The sequence below is a fragment of the Puma concolor genome, chromosome B2 (assembly GCF_028749965.1).
Source record: "Puma concolor isolate L17-30 chromosome B2, mPumCon1.1.hap2, whole genome shotgun sequence".
In the NCBI taxonomy this organism is placed as follows: domain Eukaryota; kingdom Metazoa; phylum Chordata; class Mammalia; order Carnivora; family Felidae; genus Puma; species Puma concolor.
Window position 1 is genome coordinate 76,344,236 of NC_141671.1, and position 17,496 is coordinate 76,361,731.

Here is a 17,496-nt window from a genome sequence, read left to right on the forward strand (position 1 = left end):
GTGAAATCCAAAAATCCTAAGCCAAACCATCATAAGTCAGGAACTGTCTGTATATCTATTTTGTTGCAGCTTCAAGTAAAAGTATTATCTTTCCATAAATATGTGTGTGTGTGTGTATATATATATATATATATATATAATATACATATAAATATATATATAATATACATATAAATATATATTAAATACACAAATATTAAATATATAAAAATACATATATTTGTATATATAAAATGTTGTCAACTAGCATTCATTTGTATTTTTCTTCTAATACTGTTAAATGTTTTTTTATAAGTTTATTGATCATTTTTATTTCTTCATTTGTAAATTATCTATGCCCATATGTCCCTAGGCAATTTTTACATTTCACATTTGACATTTTCTTATTGACTTCAAAGTGTTCTCTAAATATTCAGAATATTATCAATATTTATCTGTAATGGTATGAACACTCCCCACTTTAGCATTTGTTTTTAAGTTTTATTTATAATATACAGATAATCATTTTCTTTGTTGTTATTTACTCATTTTCAAATGAAAAAATCAGGTTCTGTAAATAGTATATAATTTTAGCTATTTTGCTGGCTCATATCATCAGTACAATTAAGCAAACCAACTGCCAACATTCAGTCAAGAGTCTGAGACATAAAATTTTAAATATTGCATAAAAGCAATACTTTAAATGTCAGCATGCATATGAGCTGGCACAAATTTTAAAACGTGGTAAAAGTAAAAGTGATTAAAATCTGACTGTGATTCAGTAAATCTGAAGCAGGGCCCAGGATTCTGCATTCTTTTTTTTTTTTTTAATGTTTTATTTATTTTTGAGAGAGAGAGACAGAGAGTGAACAGGGGAGGGCAGTGAGAGAGAGGGAAACACAGAATCCGAAGCAGGCTCCAGGTTCCAAGCTGTCAGCACAGAGCCCAACACAGGGCTCAAACCCATGGACCATGAGACCGTGACCTGAGCAGAAGTCAGATGCTCAACCAACTGAGCCACCCAGGCACCCCAGGATTTTGCATTCTTAACATGCACCCCTGGTAATTCTGAAGTAGTTGCTTCATGGAACATATATTGAGAACCACCAATTTCAAATTTATATTATTAAGTTAAAATAAAAGTATTCTACTTCCCCAAAGGTTTCTGTCTCAGGTAAATATTTTGTCCTATTTTAGTTTATATAATGGGTATTCCTAAATAGATCACAAACTTCAAGAACTTCCTGATAGTTTTAGTACGTATAAACCAAACTGAAGACACCTCATTTCATTTCCAAGGCATTGGTTTAGTATCTCAAAAAATAAAGAAATTCTTGATACCATCCATTATCATCTAATTTAGAGAGGATGAGATAAAAAGAGACCACAAAAAGTAAGCATGTGACACTACAAACCGAAAGCCTGGAAACTGAGCGATCTTCTTTCCTCTGGCTTTACTGTAATGATTAGTGTTCATTCCAGTGCAGGATCACTTGTCTGAAGTGACAAGCAATCCCATAATATGAAAGGAAGAAGACAGAAATGAAGGAGGGTGGAGGGACAAATGACATTCTATCTGGGACCCAATGGTAGGCAGAATAATGAGTTCCCCTATTCTTAGAACAGTAAACATGTTACCTTATGTAGCAAAAAGGACTGGAGATGTGATTAAGGGTGAGTCTTGAAAATTGAAAAATCTTTCCTGGCTATAGTCAGAGAAAGAGATGTGACAATGGAAGTAAAGCCAGAAAGACACTACATTGCTAGCTTGAAAATGGAAAAAGAGTACCATGAACCAAGGAATGGAGGCAGTCTTTAGAAGCTGGAAAAGACAGGATATGAAACACAGTCCTGTAGACACCTTTAATGATTTTTGAGATTTTGAGATTTGTGTCAGACTTTTGACCTATAGAACTATAATGTAATATATTTGTATTGTTTAAGGCATTAAGTTTGTAATAACTTTTTACGGTAGCAATAGAAAACTAACACATTAAAACCACATTTTAGCACCAACACTAGTTTCTGTGCAAGGGCTAAAAGATACATGGCAGCTATATATGACATAAGGTCTGTAAGGTTTTTCTTCAGTTTCTCTCCATTATAGCTGATTCATGCCAAATATGAAGAGCAGTTTCTGGAAGACAAGGGGGAATTTTCTGAATGCAAGAAGGCTTCGACTTTGTGAGTTCAAGTTCCAGTAAGGATTCTAGATCTAGATACACTGTAAACATGAACCGAAGGGCAAACGAAACATAAAACCTGAATCAGAAATCTGAGACCTAGAGCAATGATTTCATAAATAAAGAATAACTATGCAAAAAACAAGTGCCCATGCCCTCTTTAAGAGTGACCAAATGTTATGGGCCAAATTGTGTCCTCACCAAAACCGTATGTTGAAGTCCTAACTCCCAACACCTCAGAATATATTTGGAAATGGAGTCTTTTAAAGAGGTAATTAAGTTAAATGAGGTCATTAGGGTGGGTCATAATCCAATATAACTAGTGTTCTTATAAGAAAATATTAGACCACAGATGCACACAAAGGAAAGACCACGTGAAGACACTGGAGAAAAACCAGAGGAAGAAAAGCCAAGAAGAGAGACCTTAGAAGAAATTAACCCTGTCAACACCTTGATCTTGGATTTCTAGCCTTCAGTACCCTGAGAAAATAGATTTCTACTGGTTAACCACCCAGTTTGTAATACTGTTTTGGTAGCCCTAGAAAATACACCACGTAATACATGAAGCAGTCGTCAAGACCTAATAAAACCTAGATCAGCATGTAGGGGACACAAGGAACATCTACTCACATCTTTAGTCAAATAGCAAACTTTGATATTGGTCACTTATATAAGAAAAATAGACAAATAATAAACATGATTACTACAAAAAGATTTTGCAATAATGATTTAAAAAGAAACTGAATATGGGATGCTGTTAAAAGACAACTGAAGAAAATTTACTTGAAGTAAATTGTACACAGCAACTGTTTCACAAGGAACATAAAGAAAATGTGATCTATAAAGTAACAGATGAAAAATAAGACAGATATACATATATCTTGACTAAATGAATGCTTTGCTTTATTAACCTAAAGAAAAAGAGTATTTTTTAGCCAAGCACTTTTATGGCTCAGTTTCAGTGTCTTTGTTCTTTTTTTTTTTTTTTAAGATTCTATTTTTAAGTAATACTCTACATCCAACATGGGGCTTGAACTTATAACTTCGAGATCAAGAGTCACATGCTCTCCCAACTGAACCAGCCAGGCACTCCATTACTGTCTTTGATCTTTAAACCTTCTTTAGGTGAAAGCTGCAGAGATTTAAGAAGTCAGGTGAGTATGATTTATACCAAGTGAAGAATGTCTTATCAATGGACTCCTAATTTCTTTCCTGTTTTCATTACTACTCAATATAGGCATTTATAATAAAAGACGAAACATTTATAATTTATAAAAACGGATCTAGTTCTCAAACTTTCCTACATTATTCTGGATAAGGAAGTAAGTTATTTTATCAATTGTTTGTATATTTTTACCATGAGGTGCCAAACTGGACAGAGATTCACAAAAGACAGAAGATTAAAAGCTTTTACCACAGGGAAAAACAAAAAGTCTTTATCACAGGAATATTTTCACAGCAAACAATTTTCCACATGTGAAAGTGGAACATAAAGCAGCAACATAAAAACTCCATTATATTTTACACTGTCATATCGTAGTGAATTTTGTCTTCTCAGTAAAGCAGCAGTAAAAATAAAAAGAAAAAAGGGTCAGAATGAATTAAATAAGAACATTAAGAGTTAGCAACTCATCTCAATCTAAATATCTCACTATTCTCCAATATATATTAATTAAGAGCTATAAACATAAAAATTCAGGTTATATTGCTCATAAGTTAGAGTGTTACTAACAGATTTTGAACTCCAATAGCTAACAGAAAAATGAAATCATGTGTTGGAGCATTTCTATCTATTTTAAGCAACAGAAAAGTTAATCTAGAATCTAAATGGCTTCTATTCTTCCTGATATATAAGTGCTTTATTGTTAACAAAATACAGTTGATACGTGTCCCAAAAGTGAATAAAATTATGAAAAAGTTAACTAAAAAACAAAATATATTCTGCTTAATAAATAAAACATACCTCTATTAGTTTTTGGAAAAAAAGAAGACAGATGTATACTTAAAAAAAAATCATTCTTCTGATGAACCAAATCAAATATCACTATTTCTTTGCTTAAAATTTTGAATACCATATAACATTAGCAGAATAAACATTGTTGCTATTTCAAATGCAACAATTTTTGTTGATTAGTTATTACAAATACTTAGAAAAGCTGTTGAGTTTTAACATTTATTTTATAAGCATGGGGCGCCTGGGTGGCTCAGTCAGTCAAGCATCTGACTTTGGCTCAAGTCATGATCTCATGGTCCATGAGTTCAAGCCTCGCATTGGGCTCTGTGCTGCCAGCCTGGAGCCTGTAGCCTGCTTTGGATTCCATGTCTCCCTCTCCCTCTGCCCCTCCCACACTCATACTCTGTCTCTCTCTGTCTCAAAAATAAACAAACATTAAAAGAAAATATTTATTTTACAAGCAATCACTTTACTGAGGGCTCTAATTTGGTCATGATAATTTTTATTTGATTTTCTTGGTTTTCATCAATAAACATATTACCTATAAATAATGAAAACTGTGTCTTTTCCAGGAAACTATCACCTTTGTTTTTCTTGTCTTATTGCAAAGGCTAGTACTTTCTGAATAATCAAAGAGAACAGTGATAACAAGTGTCTTGATAACTTTAAAGGAATTCCTCTAATATAGCACCATGGATTATGATGTTGCTAATAGTTTGAATAATTTTTGACATTAAAAGTATTCTGCAGGATTCAGTTTGCCAGTATTTTATGAAAGATTTTTGTTCCTGCATCTATATTCATAAAACTAACATTTAATAAGTACTTACAAAATGTTAATCACAATCATAAACACTCTAAGAGTATTAAATTGTGGTAACTCTATAAGCAGGTACTCATTTTACAAAGGAAACTGAAGCACTGAAGAGTTCAGTAACTTTTTCAAGAGTACACACCTAGAAAGTGGTAAAGGTAGGAACATGGGTAAACATGAGCCAAATTATCAGTTTCTTGTTATGTGCTATTTTTCTTTTTTACCAGGTTTGGATATCAAGGTTATGTTCCTTTCAAAATGAAATGTGAAGCTATGAATTTTAATATACTCTGGAACATTTTATAGAGTACAGGAGCTACATTTCCTTAAAAGTTTGAATGATCAAATCCATAATCTTATATGAGTTTAAAACTGAATTCTACTTAATTTAACATTAAAATTTAGACCTATTTTTCCTTTTGTGTGTTTGTCTCTTATATTTTTGTCTATTGTTTACATAAATCTGTGACATGATTCACAAGCATTCAACCATTTTGGATAGAGCCTGACCATTTTACTTAACAGCTTAGGAGCACCAACTAACTGTCACAAGGTGGAGACTGACCACACCAGAAAAAATTACCATGTGACTTGGGGTGGGCGACTTTGGTCCAAATGTAATCGGTCGAACAGGTGCCCGAGTTCACAGGGGCAATCAATCAATCAATCATGTCTAGGTAATAGAGCCCAAATAAAAACTCTGAACAGTGGGGGTTACATATCAATGTCACACATTAATACCACAGGGTAACTTGTCCTGACTCCACAGAAAGGAAAATAGAATCTTCACATTTGGAACCCTGAGACTCTGTCTTATGCATCTCTTCCTTTCACTGATTTTAATCTATATCCTGTCTCTATAATACATTATATTGTGACTATAATAGCTTTCAGTGAGATCTGAGTCCTTTTAGTGAACTATCAAGCCTGAAAGTCAGCTTTGGGCAATCTCCCACACTGACAGCACAGAGCCTGCTTGGGATTCTCTCTCTCCCTCTCTCTTTCTGCCCTTCTCCTGCTTGTGCTCTCTTTCTCTCTCTCTCAAAATAAATAAATAAAACTTAAAACAAAAATATTTCCTTTATAAAAGGTTAAATGAACATTCACATATGTAGGAAGTTAAAAATTATAACTTTCTCTATTAATGAATATAAAAACTGTTCAAGCTAATATAATATATTACTAACGGGTTAATTGCTTTAGAAGGGAAGAAAACAACTATAAAAACTGTACATATTCTACCTTTAATTTCTAGTATGTATCACTATAAATGAATCTAACTATTAGCAACAAAGGATGAACAAAAATGTGTACTGATATACACTTTAAGATTCTAAAATACTGATCCAGGAATGAGAAACACTAAATTCCAAATCATCTACTACAGGTTTAAACAGACTTTTAAAACTACATTTCACACTGATTAAACTTAGTAAATCCTTTGGGATTAGTTCCTGCATAGTATGGAATCAATAATTTTAAAAAGTTAGGGGCGCCTGGGTGGCGCAGTCGGTTGAGCGTCCGACTTCAGCCAGGTCACGATCTCGCGGTCCGTGAGTTCGAGCCCCGCATCGGGCTCTGGGCTGATGGCTCGGAGCCTGGAGCCTGTTTCCGATTCTGTGTCTCCCTCTCTCTCTGCCCCTCCCCCATTCATGCTCTGTCTCTCTCTGTCCCAAAAATAAATAAACGTTGGAAAAAAAAAAAAAAAAAGTAATTATGATCTCCTAAAGTAAAACATATACTCTGTAGAATAGTGGTGTGAATGTTCATCAAAGGATACTAAACACTAAAGAGCTAGTAAAGGATTAATTTTGTTATAGAGAAGGGGAAGAAAAAGGGAAAAGAGAAAGAATAATTTTCTTATAAGACTTAGGGGAAGAGTTTGAGGAGGGAGGGAGAACTAGACAGAAAAGAATGAATTTCATGAACTTCTTGAAAAAAGCTCAAAACGCAAGAATTGGTGCTATATTTTAAGGTATTCATCTGTCTTATAGACTTAAATTGTTTACCTCATTTTCTGTTCCCACATCCAGAATAACAGGCAGACATTCTTGAGGATTCATCCCTCCACAGGCTGTATACAGTGCCAGCTTGCCCACAGGGATGCCCATTCCATTACAGCCAAGGTCTCCCAAGCCAAGAATACGCTCTCCATCAGTCACCACAATAGCCTAGAAAAGAAAAAAAAAAGTATCTATTAATAGATGTTTGAAAATCCAGGGGCACAGTTCCTGGCCGCTACTTCTGAAGTAGAAGTCTCTACTTATGTAATGAAATATTAAGCTATCAAAAACCATAAATTGAATATACATGTAAGAGATTTTATATGATCTTAAGTGTGGAAGAGTGGAGGGAAGAAATAAAGTTGATATGTATTTTAAAATTTTTTTTTTCAACGTTTATTTATTTTTGGGACAGAGAGAGACAGAGCATGAACGGGGGAGGGGCAGAGAGAGAGGGAGACACAGAATCGGAAACAGGCTCCAGGCTCTGAGCCATCAGCCCAGAGCCCGACGCGGGGCTCGAACTCACGGACCGCGAGATCGTGACCTGGCTGAAGTCGGACGCCTAACCGACTGCGCCACCCAGGCACCCCAAGTTGATATGTATTTTTAAACTATTTTTTAAAAAATACATATATACGATTAATTGGTTAGTGAAGAGAGAAGAGACGATATGCACATAAAGAGTCAAATAACTTTTGTGGTGAGTGGGAAGACACAGGGAATTAGGAGCTCAAAGTGAAACTGAGAGAAGCTTTGAAACCAGTACCATCCACTTTGAGCATGATTTTGGGAGTGCCCTAGTTAAATAATGCATGACTGCTAAGTATCCTCCAAATGCTTTGATGTTTACTTTATGCATCTTGGCACCATTTTCACAGCAATTTTCACACATCCTACTTTCAGAGCAATGTTGAACTATCCTCTTTAGCAACCTAACCACTGGATATTGTTCTACCATTTTTGAAATATGCCAAGTCCAGTCTGCTACTTCTTTTACCTGGTAATCTTCCACTAGACTCAATGAATTTTGTGTATTTCTTTCCAATCACCTTGAATATCTAGGAGTCATACATTTTAATCATGAGGAGATTTTATTTCTAATTTATTTGAGATCTGTGTGAAATTAACACATCTAACATCCTTGTTCTGTGACTCACGGCCATTATATGAATTTAAGCAAAACCAATCTCATGAGACACAATTTATTAGATTTTCTATAAACTGCTATACTCATTATTTCCATGGAGCCTTGGGAAAATGTCAGTCATTTGACCTTAAATAAATGGACAAATTAAATTTTCTGTTTCTTATTTGTAAAATGGGAAGAATAAAGATACTTTACAGAAGAGGTGCATAAAAATAGGATCCCACTGTTTTTTTCACTACTGTGCACCAGCACCAAGCACAGCATTTGGCACATAGTATACAATGAATAAACATTAGTTAATTGAATAAATCTATGATTCAATAAAATGATATGCAAAGTACTTAACCATAGTTCCTAGTATATTACAAATCCTCAACAAATTGTAGCTATCAATACTATTATCATCAAGAGTTTTACAGAGTCATAGTATTTTTGAAGGGGAATTTAGAATATACTTAGTCCATCCCTCTTATAGTATAGATTAGGAAATTAAGATCAGAGAATTGAAATCATCTGCCTGAGGTATTTACCTGGTTAATACCAAAGAGCCAGAAACCAGGTATGTTAACCTCTAGTACAATGTTTTTCCACTATGCTATAGTGAAGAACATATTTTAAAATATACTTTTGAGGGGCACCTGGGTGGCTCAATCAGTTGAACATCTGACTGATTTCTCTGCTCAGATCATGATCCCAGTTTTGCGAGTTCGAGCCCCGCACCGGACTCTATGCTGACAGCACAGTGTCTGCTTGAGACTCTCCCCCTTTCTCTGCCCTTCCCCTACTTGTGCTCTCAAAATAAATAAATAAACTGAAAAAAAATTTTTAAATATACTTTTGAGATCTTTTTACATTTCTGTTCACCTATATTATGCAGCTCTTAAAGAACTGCCCTAAAAATAAATACATTTGAGAAGTGGGTGAAAATTATTTTTCCATATCCCATAAAAACATGATCTTTGTCAAATTTTCCATGTCTAATCGCAAAGGGTCAATAGGTTATGCTGTTTTGAAGAAGGCAACTTGATATCACTGGGTTAGCTGGCTCTGATTTAAGATAAGAAAGATAAACAAATACTGCAGAAAATGGTAACTTTGCTTTTTAAATTAAAACCAAATTTCCAAAGTCCAAATACTTCAAACACATATTTGAGATTGTTCTATTTATCATACTATCATAAACAGAGGTACTTTTATCTATCGCTGATAATGTATATTTTTATAAATGTGTCCTTTAAACAGGTAAAGCCAGTTGGCCTGCATATATTTTAAAAATATTTTCAGAATATGGGGCGCCTGGATGGCTCAGTTCTTTAAGCATCCGACTTCGGCTCAGGTTATGATCTCACAGTTCATGAGTTTGAGCCCCACATCGGGCTCTGTGCTGACAGCTCAGAGCCTGGAGCCTGCTTCTGATTCTTGTCTCCCTCTCTCTCTGCTCCTCCCCTGCTCACACGCTCTCTCCCAAAATAAAGATTAAAAAAATTTTTTTAATTATATATTTTCAGAAGATATTTTAGGACAGCAACATAGTCATATAACTTAGATATGATCTGAATAATAATGTATATAATGCTTTCCAGGTTTCATTAAAGATATTTAGACCCAGGGAGTTGCTACTTATGATTTTCATCCAGAGATGCGTGGGTGGCTCAGTCAGTTAAGCATCTGACTTTGCCTTAGGTCATGAAATCACGGTTTGTGAGTTTGAGCCCTGCATTGGATGAGCTGAGTTCCGCTTCCAGTGAGCTGGAGGCCTGCTGTGGGTGAGCTCGAGCCTCACTTTGGGTGAGCATGAGTCCCACTTCTCTCCCTTTCTCTCTACCCCTTGCTCACTTGCACTCTCTCTCTCTCGAAAGAAAAGAAGAGGTTGAAAATAACATAGTATTTCCATTTATTTTTTATAGCACATCTAAATTAAACTAAATCTATGTCTTATATATAAAGTCAAAGAAAAATGTTCTTTTTCTTCATAAATTTTATTCCCTAAGCTCTTCTCTCATCCTGAGCTATTAATTTTATTATATAAATAAGCCATGGACATTTATAAAGGTGATAGCTATTTGAGTAATTTTTAAAATGTTTTGAGGCATTTGCTATTTTAGCTGCTTATGTGCCTTGTTACAAATGTACATTTGGAGCATTAGTTCGCAAACATTTCAACATTGAAGGGTAGATCTTAATAGTGAAGGAACCCTCTGAAACACAAAAAATTGCCATCTACACAGCTTATCATTATATTGACCTTCCCTTGGCTTTTGTTTTTACCTACTCTATCTCCCATGTAAGGAAAATCAAGCAGCTGGATGTCTTCTATACAACAGTGAAGTCACAACAGCAGGATTATCTCAGTAAGACAACTGCAATTCTCTCAGTGATGTCTGCATTTCACAAATTCAACCTTCATCCCGCTCTGTCAATTTTTATCTGGGCATTACCTGACTAGTAACTCTGTATGAAACATGCGGGGGGTTCTCCGGCACACACACAGACACCCTCACCATATGTCTTGTCTTCATTCCTTCTTTTCCTTACCCAGGGCCTTTCTACTATGGTCACCCTGGGTGCAACACTCTTGCCTCTTCTTCCTTCTCTGATGCACCTTCCTCAAGCACTACTTACATAAAACCAGTCCCCTTCTTTAAATATGACATTCTATTATTTCAAGTCTAAACACCTCTTTCTAAATTTCAAGAACTTTCATAATAATTTGAAATCTGAATTCCACTACATTTCAACATTAACACTTAGCTTTGTTCAGGGCATCCAATTCACTTACTGCACAAAAATACACCATTCTCTTCCTGAACCAGATACTTACATGCATCTCTTCCCTTCCTAAGATAGGATCTTCTTCCCTTTGTAATTATCCAAAGCTAAATCTAAGTTCCAATTTTGCTAAAACAATTTAACTGTTTCAGCCTTCTCTGAATGATATTATCCTCTGAATGAATATGGAATTTACAATTTATACCAGTTTACATACATATTGTCTAATAATTGATTGCCTTTGTTTTATGTGTGCCTTGAACTATACAGTAGAGACGACATCTTATTCCTCAATATTCTATTACATATAAACAGCTGCCATTTAAGTGCCTATTCTGTGTCAGATACTATGCTAGACTTTTAAAATAATAGTAGGTGTAGTTAAGATCAAGATTGTCAGTGAGGGCCTAATATTAAGAGTTGAAAGACTAAAGGTAGGCTACTAATGAAGATAAATATTCAGAGATGAGCTAGGAAAAACATAAAGGTGACTGTATTGCCTAGCTGTTATGATTATATGGATATTAATTATTAATATTAATAGCCATATTAATTAGCCCTCTCTACCCTAGAACTATTTTCTATATTGACTCATTCTTAAAATTCTCTCTAGATTCCAGTTAAATTGCAAGTGTCCTTCTTAGACATTTTATACTTCACAGAATTAACACATTTTGGGGGTAGTTCCTAAGGACAGGATCTGTGGACAGTGCAGTTTACCTTGTGGGAGAAAAGCTAAGGAAGCAACTTAGGTTAAAAAAAAAAAAAAGTGAAAAAATTGGGAAGACTGGAAATCATGAAAAACATTCTGCTTAACAAGTTTGGCTGGTATAAGCCTCAAAGAGCAAAGTGAATCAATTTTAGCCATGACTGCTCAAAAGAAAGATCAGTAAGGGGGTGATGCTTCAGAAGTCATAGCTGTATTATCGACAATAGCCAAAGTATGGAAAGAACCCAAATGTCCAGCGATGGATGAATGGATAAAGAAGATGTGGTACATATATATACAACAGAGTATTACTTGGCAATCAAAAAGAATGAAATCTTGCCATTTGCAACTACGTGGATGGAACTGGAAGGTATTATGCTAAGTGAAATTAGTCAGAGAAAGACAAAAATCATATGACTTCACTCATATGAAGACTTTAAGACACAGAACAGATGAACACAAGGGAAGGGAAGCAAAAATAATATAAAAACAGGGAGGTGGACAAAACATAAGAGACTCTTAAATATGGAGAACAAACAGAGGGTTACTGGAGGGGTTGTGGGAGGGGGGATGGGCTAAATGGGTAAGAGGCATCAAGGAATCTACCCCTGAAATTATTGTTGCACTATATGCTAACTAACTTGGATGTAAATTTTTTAAAAATAATAATAATAATAATTAATTAATTTTAAAAAAAGAAGTCACAGCTGAAGTGCCTCTGGCACCCCTAAAAAGTATCAGTTTGTTCATTCTTACTCCAAAAACATAGCACAAAGTGCTTGGCACGTGGAAGGAAGGAAGGAAGGAAGGAAGGAAGGAAGGAAGGAAGGAAGGAAGGACGGATAGACGAACAAGAGCCAAGGCAGGGACAAGTACTTCTCACATTCCTGAGACAAGGAAGGTGACAGGGTCCATGTCCAAGAGCAAGGGCTCTGAGGCCTGCATGCACCTTCCAACTGCCACCCTGCACTACTGTGGAGCACACTCCCCTTTCCTTTCCTCACTGAATTATTGTGATAATTGTAAGAGTTAAACCAGGTAGTGTCTCGCACTGAAAGCTACTAAATGCTGGATACTATTCTTACTTTATATTCATTAGCTCACTCACAGAGGAAAGTCAGATGAGCTACTTAAGGTCACAATGGTAAAGGAAATGGTAAAGGAAATGGATTTTTTGTCTACCTGTGTTCCTCTTAGTGGATGATTAAACCCAACAAATGTGAAAAAGGATTTTGCTTAAAGAAATTCAGAGGCAACTTCAACATTTATTCAACACTTACCATTTATAATAAACAAAGAAATACTAAGAACTTAGATAAAAATAATGGGGAAACTTAGTCTCTAAATGGTATCAGAATAAAATTAATCCAGTATGCAAAAATTAAAGGAATATAAATTAGGTGACATTCACTAGAAAAGCTAGTGAATGCTATCTGATATCATGAAAATTGTCAGCATGTTACAGGATAGAAAAAAGAACAAATTTGCCATAGTAGAAAAATTAGATAACTTACCTTGATGACATCTTCTGGCCACGCATTAAGAACTGAAGCAATATGTCCTTGGTCATGGATACTAATAAAGAGACCCCTGACAGAAAAAAAAAAAAAAAAAAAAAAAAGGTAGTTTTAATTTACTTCAGACTTGTGAAACTACCATGAATATTTAAATTTTTTTTCAGATTTGTTTGATACACCTCCATTTTTATCAAACTAGTGAAAATTATTTCCTTACACATTTAAAAGCTAGGAATCTTATAAATTAGGGAGAAATTACCTTAAATAATGTATTGACATTAAAGGTAGATTATAATAATAAAGGTTCATTCTTATTACATATTCTTTAAGATTTTGTAATTAAAGAAGCATTCACTCTTTTATATACAGAGAATAGCATTATCGATTCCACTCATAGATTTATTTAGGTTTTCATTAAATAATATACGTAAAAGCACTTAGAAAAAGATGAAGTATATGTAAACAGGCATTTTCAGTATACACTCCACTTGATTACATAGTCACAGTGTGAAGATGAAAGCCTGTATTGGAGTGACTGGAGTCACTGACTGGCTGGAGTGACTGACGAATGCTGGGCACTCCTTTTGTGTGAAACTTACTTTTTTTTTTTTTTTTTTAAGTTCAAATACCCAAGTTACAATTCTTTGATTTGCAGTCTTAGTTGCTGTTTTCAACTCTTTAAGACTCAATTGAAGTCTTTAACACTGCCTCTCCTGCCTCCCATTTCCTATGAAAACCTAACAACCAACTGAAAATTAAAATTAAAAATGAACTTCAGTATCTTAATCTCATTTAAAAGCTTTACTTTAGTATTGTTAAATGTAACTCAAATACAGAGAGCCAGATACAACCAATGTACAGCTTAGTGAATTTTTATAAGGCAACCACCCTTGTACATAATAGCATTTAAGCAGAGAGAGCCTTGCAGGCATCCCAGAAACCCTCCACATGTTTCTTCCTATCAAAACCCCCCTCCCCTCCTAAGAGTACCAACTGTCCCAACTTTTACGGTCTCTTTTCTTTAACTTATAGTTCTATCATCCAAATGAAAAGCCATCTCTAGACACAATTTGTCTTCTAAAGTTTCCCATAATCTGAATTTTGCTGATTAAATTCCTATGGTATAGATTAACAAATTACTCTTTCTTCTGTATTTCTTGAGAAATTGGTAATTGAATTTAAAGGCTTAATGAGATTCATGTCCATTTTTTATAAGACACTTCATAGTTGGGTGTTATCAGAAGATGCATAGTATTATCACCAGCTAGACCTCAAGACTTGATCCTTCCTGTCCACCTGCTTGTACTTACTGACATTTGTCCTCTATTTTTCCTTACCTCTTCTTTCCAGCTTATCTCTTAACTGAGGCAAATGGAAAGTAAAACTTTCTCTTGAGCAACAGAGCCTATCCTGACCAGCCGGCCCAGACTACCCAGACTAGTGTGGATTTAACCCGACTCACACCTAAGCGGATGGATCCTGGAATGACCTCCAGAGTGACCAACAACTACCTTTATCTTGTTCTAATACTAGAATCTCTGCCCAGGGAGGAGGCACAAGCTCCATTTACATAACACACAATGTATGTATAGACATGTTTCCTTAAGGCACATGCATGACCTTATGCTTGCCTCTACATACAATGATGACAAGGCAGCCCTGTCTAAATACTCATCCTAACTCTAAACAAAAGAAACCCAACCACCCTTGCTCAGGAGTCATGGCTTTGGAAGCCATTCCCCATGATCTCCTTATTTGCTGCAAATAAAGTACTTTGTGAGATAACCTAACCCAGTGCAGTTTCTGATGCACAAACGAGCAAACTCACATTGGTTCAGTTACAGTATCTTGCAGTGTTTTGTGTGATTGCCACAGCTGCTAATGCTTAATATCTAAATTCATTAATTCATTAGGGATTACAATGGAATATTCCAATTCTGTCAATCATTCCTCATTTGCTGAAACTCTTCTTTAAAGAGAAATTTCACCACACCTATTGTTTGGTTACCCAATGGTAAAGCTGATAAAAAAGCTGGATTCTTCCTCTTTACTTACCAGTCTTATTTTAATGTTTATTTATTTATTTTGAGAGAGAGAGAGAGAGAGAGAGTGTGTGTGTGTGCGCGTGCGCGCACGTGCGTGCGTGCACTAGTGGACAAGGGGCAGAGGGTGAGGGAAAGAGAATCCCAAGTAGACTCTGCACTGTCAGTGCCAAGCCCAATGCGGGGCTCAATCTCACAAACCATCAGATCATGACCTGAGCAAGATCAAGATCAAGAGTTGGATGCTTAGGGGCACCTGAGTGGCTCAGTTGGTCAAGCATCCACCTTTGGCTCAGGTCACGAGCTCTCTTTTGGAAGTTCAAGCCCCACACCGGGCTCTGTGCTGATAGCCTGGAGCCTAGAACCTGCTTCAGATTCTGTGTTTCTCTCTCCCTCTCTGCCCCTCCCCTGCTCGCGCTCTGTCTCTCTCAAAATAAATAAACATTAAAAAAATAATAAAAAAATAAATGAGTTGGATGCTTAACTGACTGAGCCACCCACGCACCCCTTTATTTACCAGTTTTTGAAATAAAGAGGCCATTTGCTAGAATCCTTCAAGAATTTCCACTAAAGTGTGTGTGTGTGTGTGTGTGTGTGTGTGTGTGTGTGTGTGTGTGACCAAAATAAACTCATTGATTTAAACATATTTGATGTGTTTTAATCCATCACAGTTACTTTCTTTATTGGTACTAAAATTGTCCCATACTTAGTCAGTGGAAGACTCTTCATGTTGGCCTGAGTCCTTTTGACATGACTATAGTTTTGGACAGCTTCCTTGATCTTGGTTATGACAAAATGTTCCTTTTTGTCTCTAAAAGGTCTGCCCAAGGCCCATGAGCCATTTCTTTAAGAATCCCTGTTTTCTTCTAGTAGAAAATGATACTTCAAGACCACAATCCAGGTAATAGACATCCCTCCTGCTATTGGTTGGTTAAAGAACTGTTATAGAAAATTAAAAACATTGTTAAGATTCACTTCCTACTTATGGCCAGAAATCTCAATTTGACACTTTTTTTAAGTTTATTTTATTTGAGTAATATCTACACGCAATACAGGGCTTGAACTCACAACCACATGATCAAGAGCCGTACATTCATCCATCTAAATCAGCCAGGTGCCCCAAATTGGCACTCTTCTTCTGTAAAATTTACCACTATGATTTCCTAGCAAATTCAACTTAGCAGTCTCTGAGAGGGCCATTTCACACTTTCTCTTTTCCCCTCACCTGCTACACCCATCTCCCTCTCTCAGCTGATGAGCAAATCTTCTTAGATCCAACAAGGTGAAAACTACCTCATCTCTCTAATATAAACTCCACTAACCCATCTGCATCTTTTAAAATAGATTTTTTTTTTTAGCAGTTTTAGGTTCACAGCAAAATGAGGCAGAAGTTATAGAGATTTCTCATAAACTTCCTGCCTCCCCTCCACATGACTACCGGCCTCCTCACCCCCCCCCCCCCCCCCACCGACAACATCCTTCACACCACAGTGGACACTAACACATCATTACCACCCAGAGTACATAGTTTCCATTAGGGTTCACTCTTAGTGTTGTACATTCTGTGGGTTTGGACATATTTATAGTGATATGTAGTCACAATCGTAGTATCATACAGAGTAGATTCACGGCTCTGAACGTCCTCTCTGTTCTACCTATTTATCCTTCCCTCTCAAGCCCCCAGCCACCACTGATCTTTTTACTGTTTCCAAAGTTTTCCCTTGTCTAAAATGTCATATAGCTGAAATCATACAGTTTATAATCTTTTCAGATTGGCTTCTTTCACTTAGTAAAAAGTTCCTCCATGTCTTTTCATGGCTTCATAGCTCATTTCTTTTTAACACTGAGTAATATTCCATTGTCTGAATATACCACAGTTTGTTTACCCATCCACCTACTGAAGGACATATTGGTTGCTCCCAAGTTCTGGCAATTATGATAAAGCTATTAAAAACTTTTGTGTGCAGGTTTTTGTGCAGACATAAGTTTTTAATTCCTTTGGGTAAATATCAGGAATGCAATTACTGGATTGTATGATAAGAGGAGGTTTTAAGAACTCACAAACTGTCCTCCAAAGTAGCTGTATTGTTTTGCCTTCCCACCGGAAATGAATGAGAGTTCCTATTGCTCTATATCCTGACCAGTACTTGGGTGTTGTCAGTGTTCCAGATTTTGTCATTCTAATAAACGTGTAGTGGTAGCTCACTATTGTTTTAGTTTGTATTTCCCTGATGACGTGAAATGTGGAGTATCTCTTAACATGCTTATTTGCCATTAATATATCTTCTTTGGTGAGGTGACTGTCAAGGTCTTTGGCCCATTTTTAAATTGGGTTGTTTCCTTATGGTTGATTTTTTAAGAGTTATTTGTATATTT

The 17,496-nt window shown here is 35.8% G+C and overlaps 1 protein-coding gene across 1 annotated transcript in view; it reads right to left on the reverse strand.

Moving 5' to 3' along the window:
* Positions 1-17,496, reverse strand: part of ME1 (malic enzyme 1) — a 199,467-nt gene that overhangs the window by 109,246 nt on the left and 72,725 nt on the right. Inside the window, exons 4-5 of the mRNA XM_086707319.1 lie at positions 13,076-13,151; positions 6,940-7,101 (exon numbers count right to left, since the gene is read on the reverse strand). Of these exons, the coding sequence (XP_086563445.1) occupies positions 6,940-7,101; positions 13,076-13,151 (238 nt within the window). The remainder of the gene's footprint in view (positions 1-6,939; positions 7,102-13,075; positions 13,152-17,496) is intronic.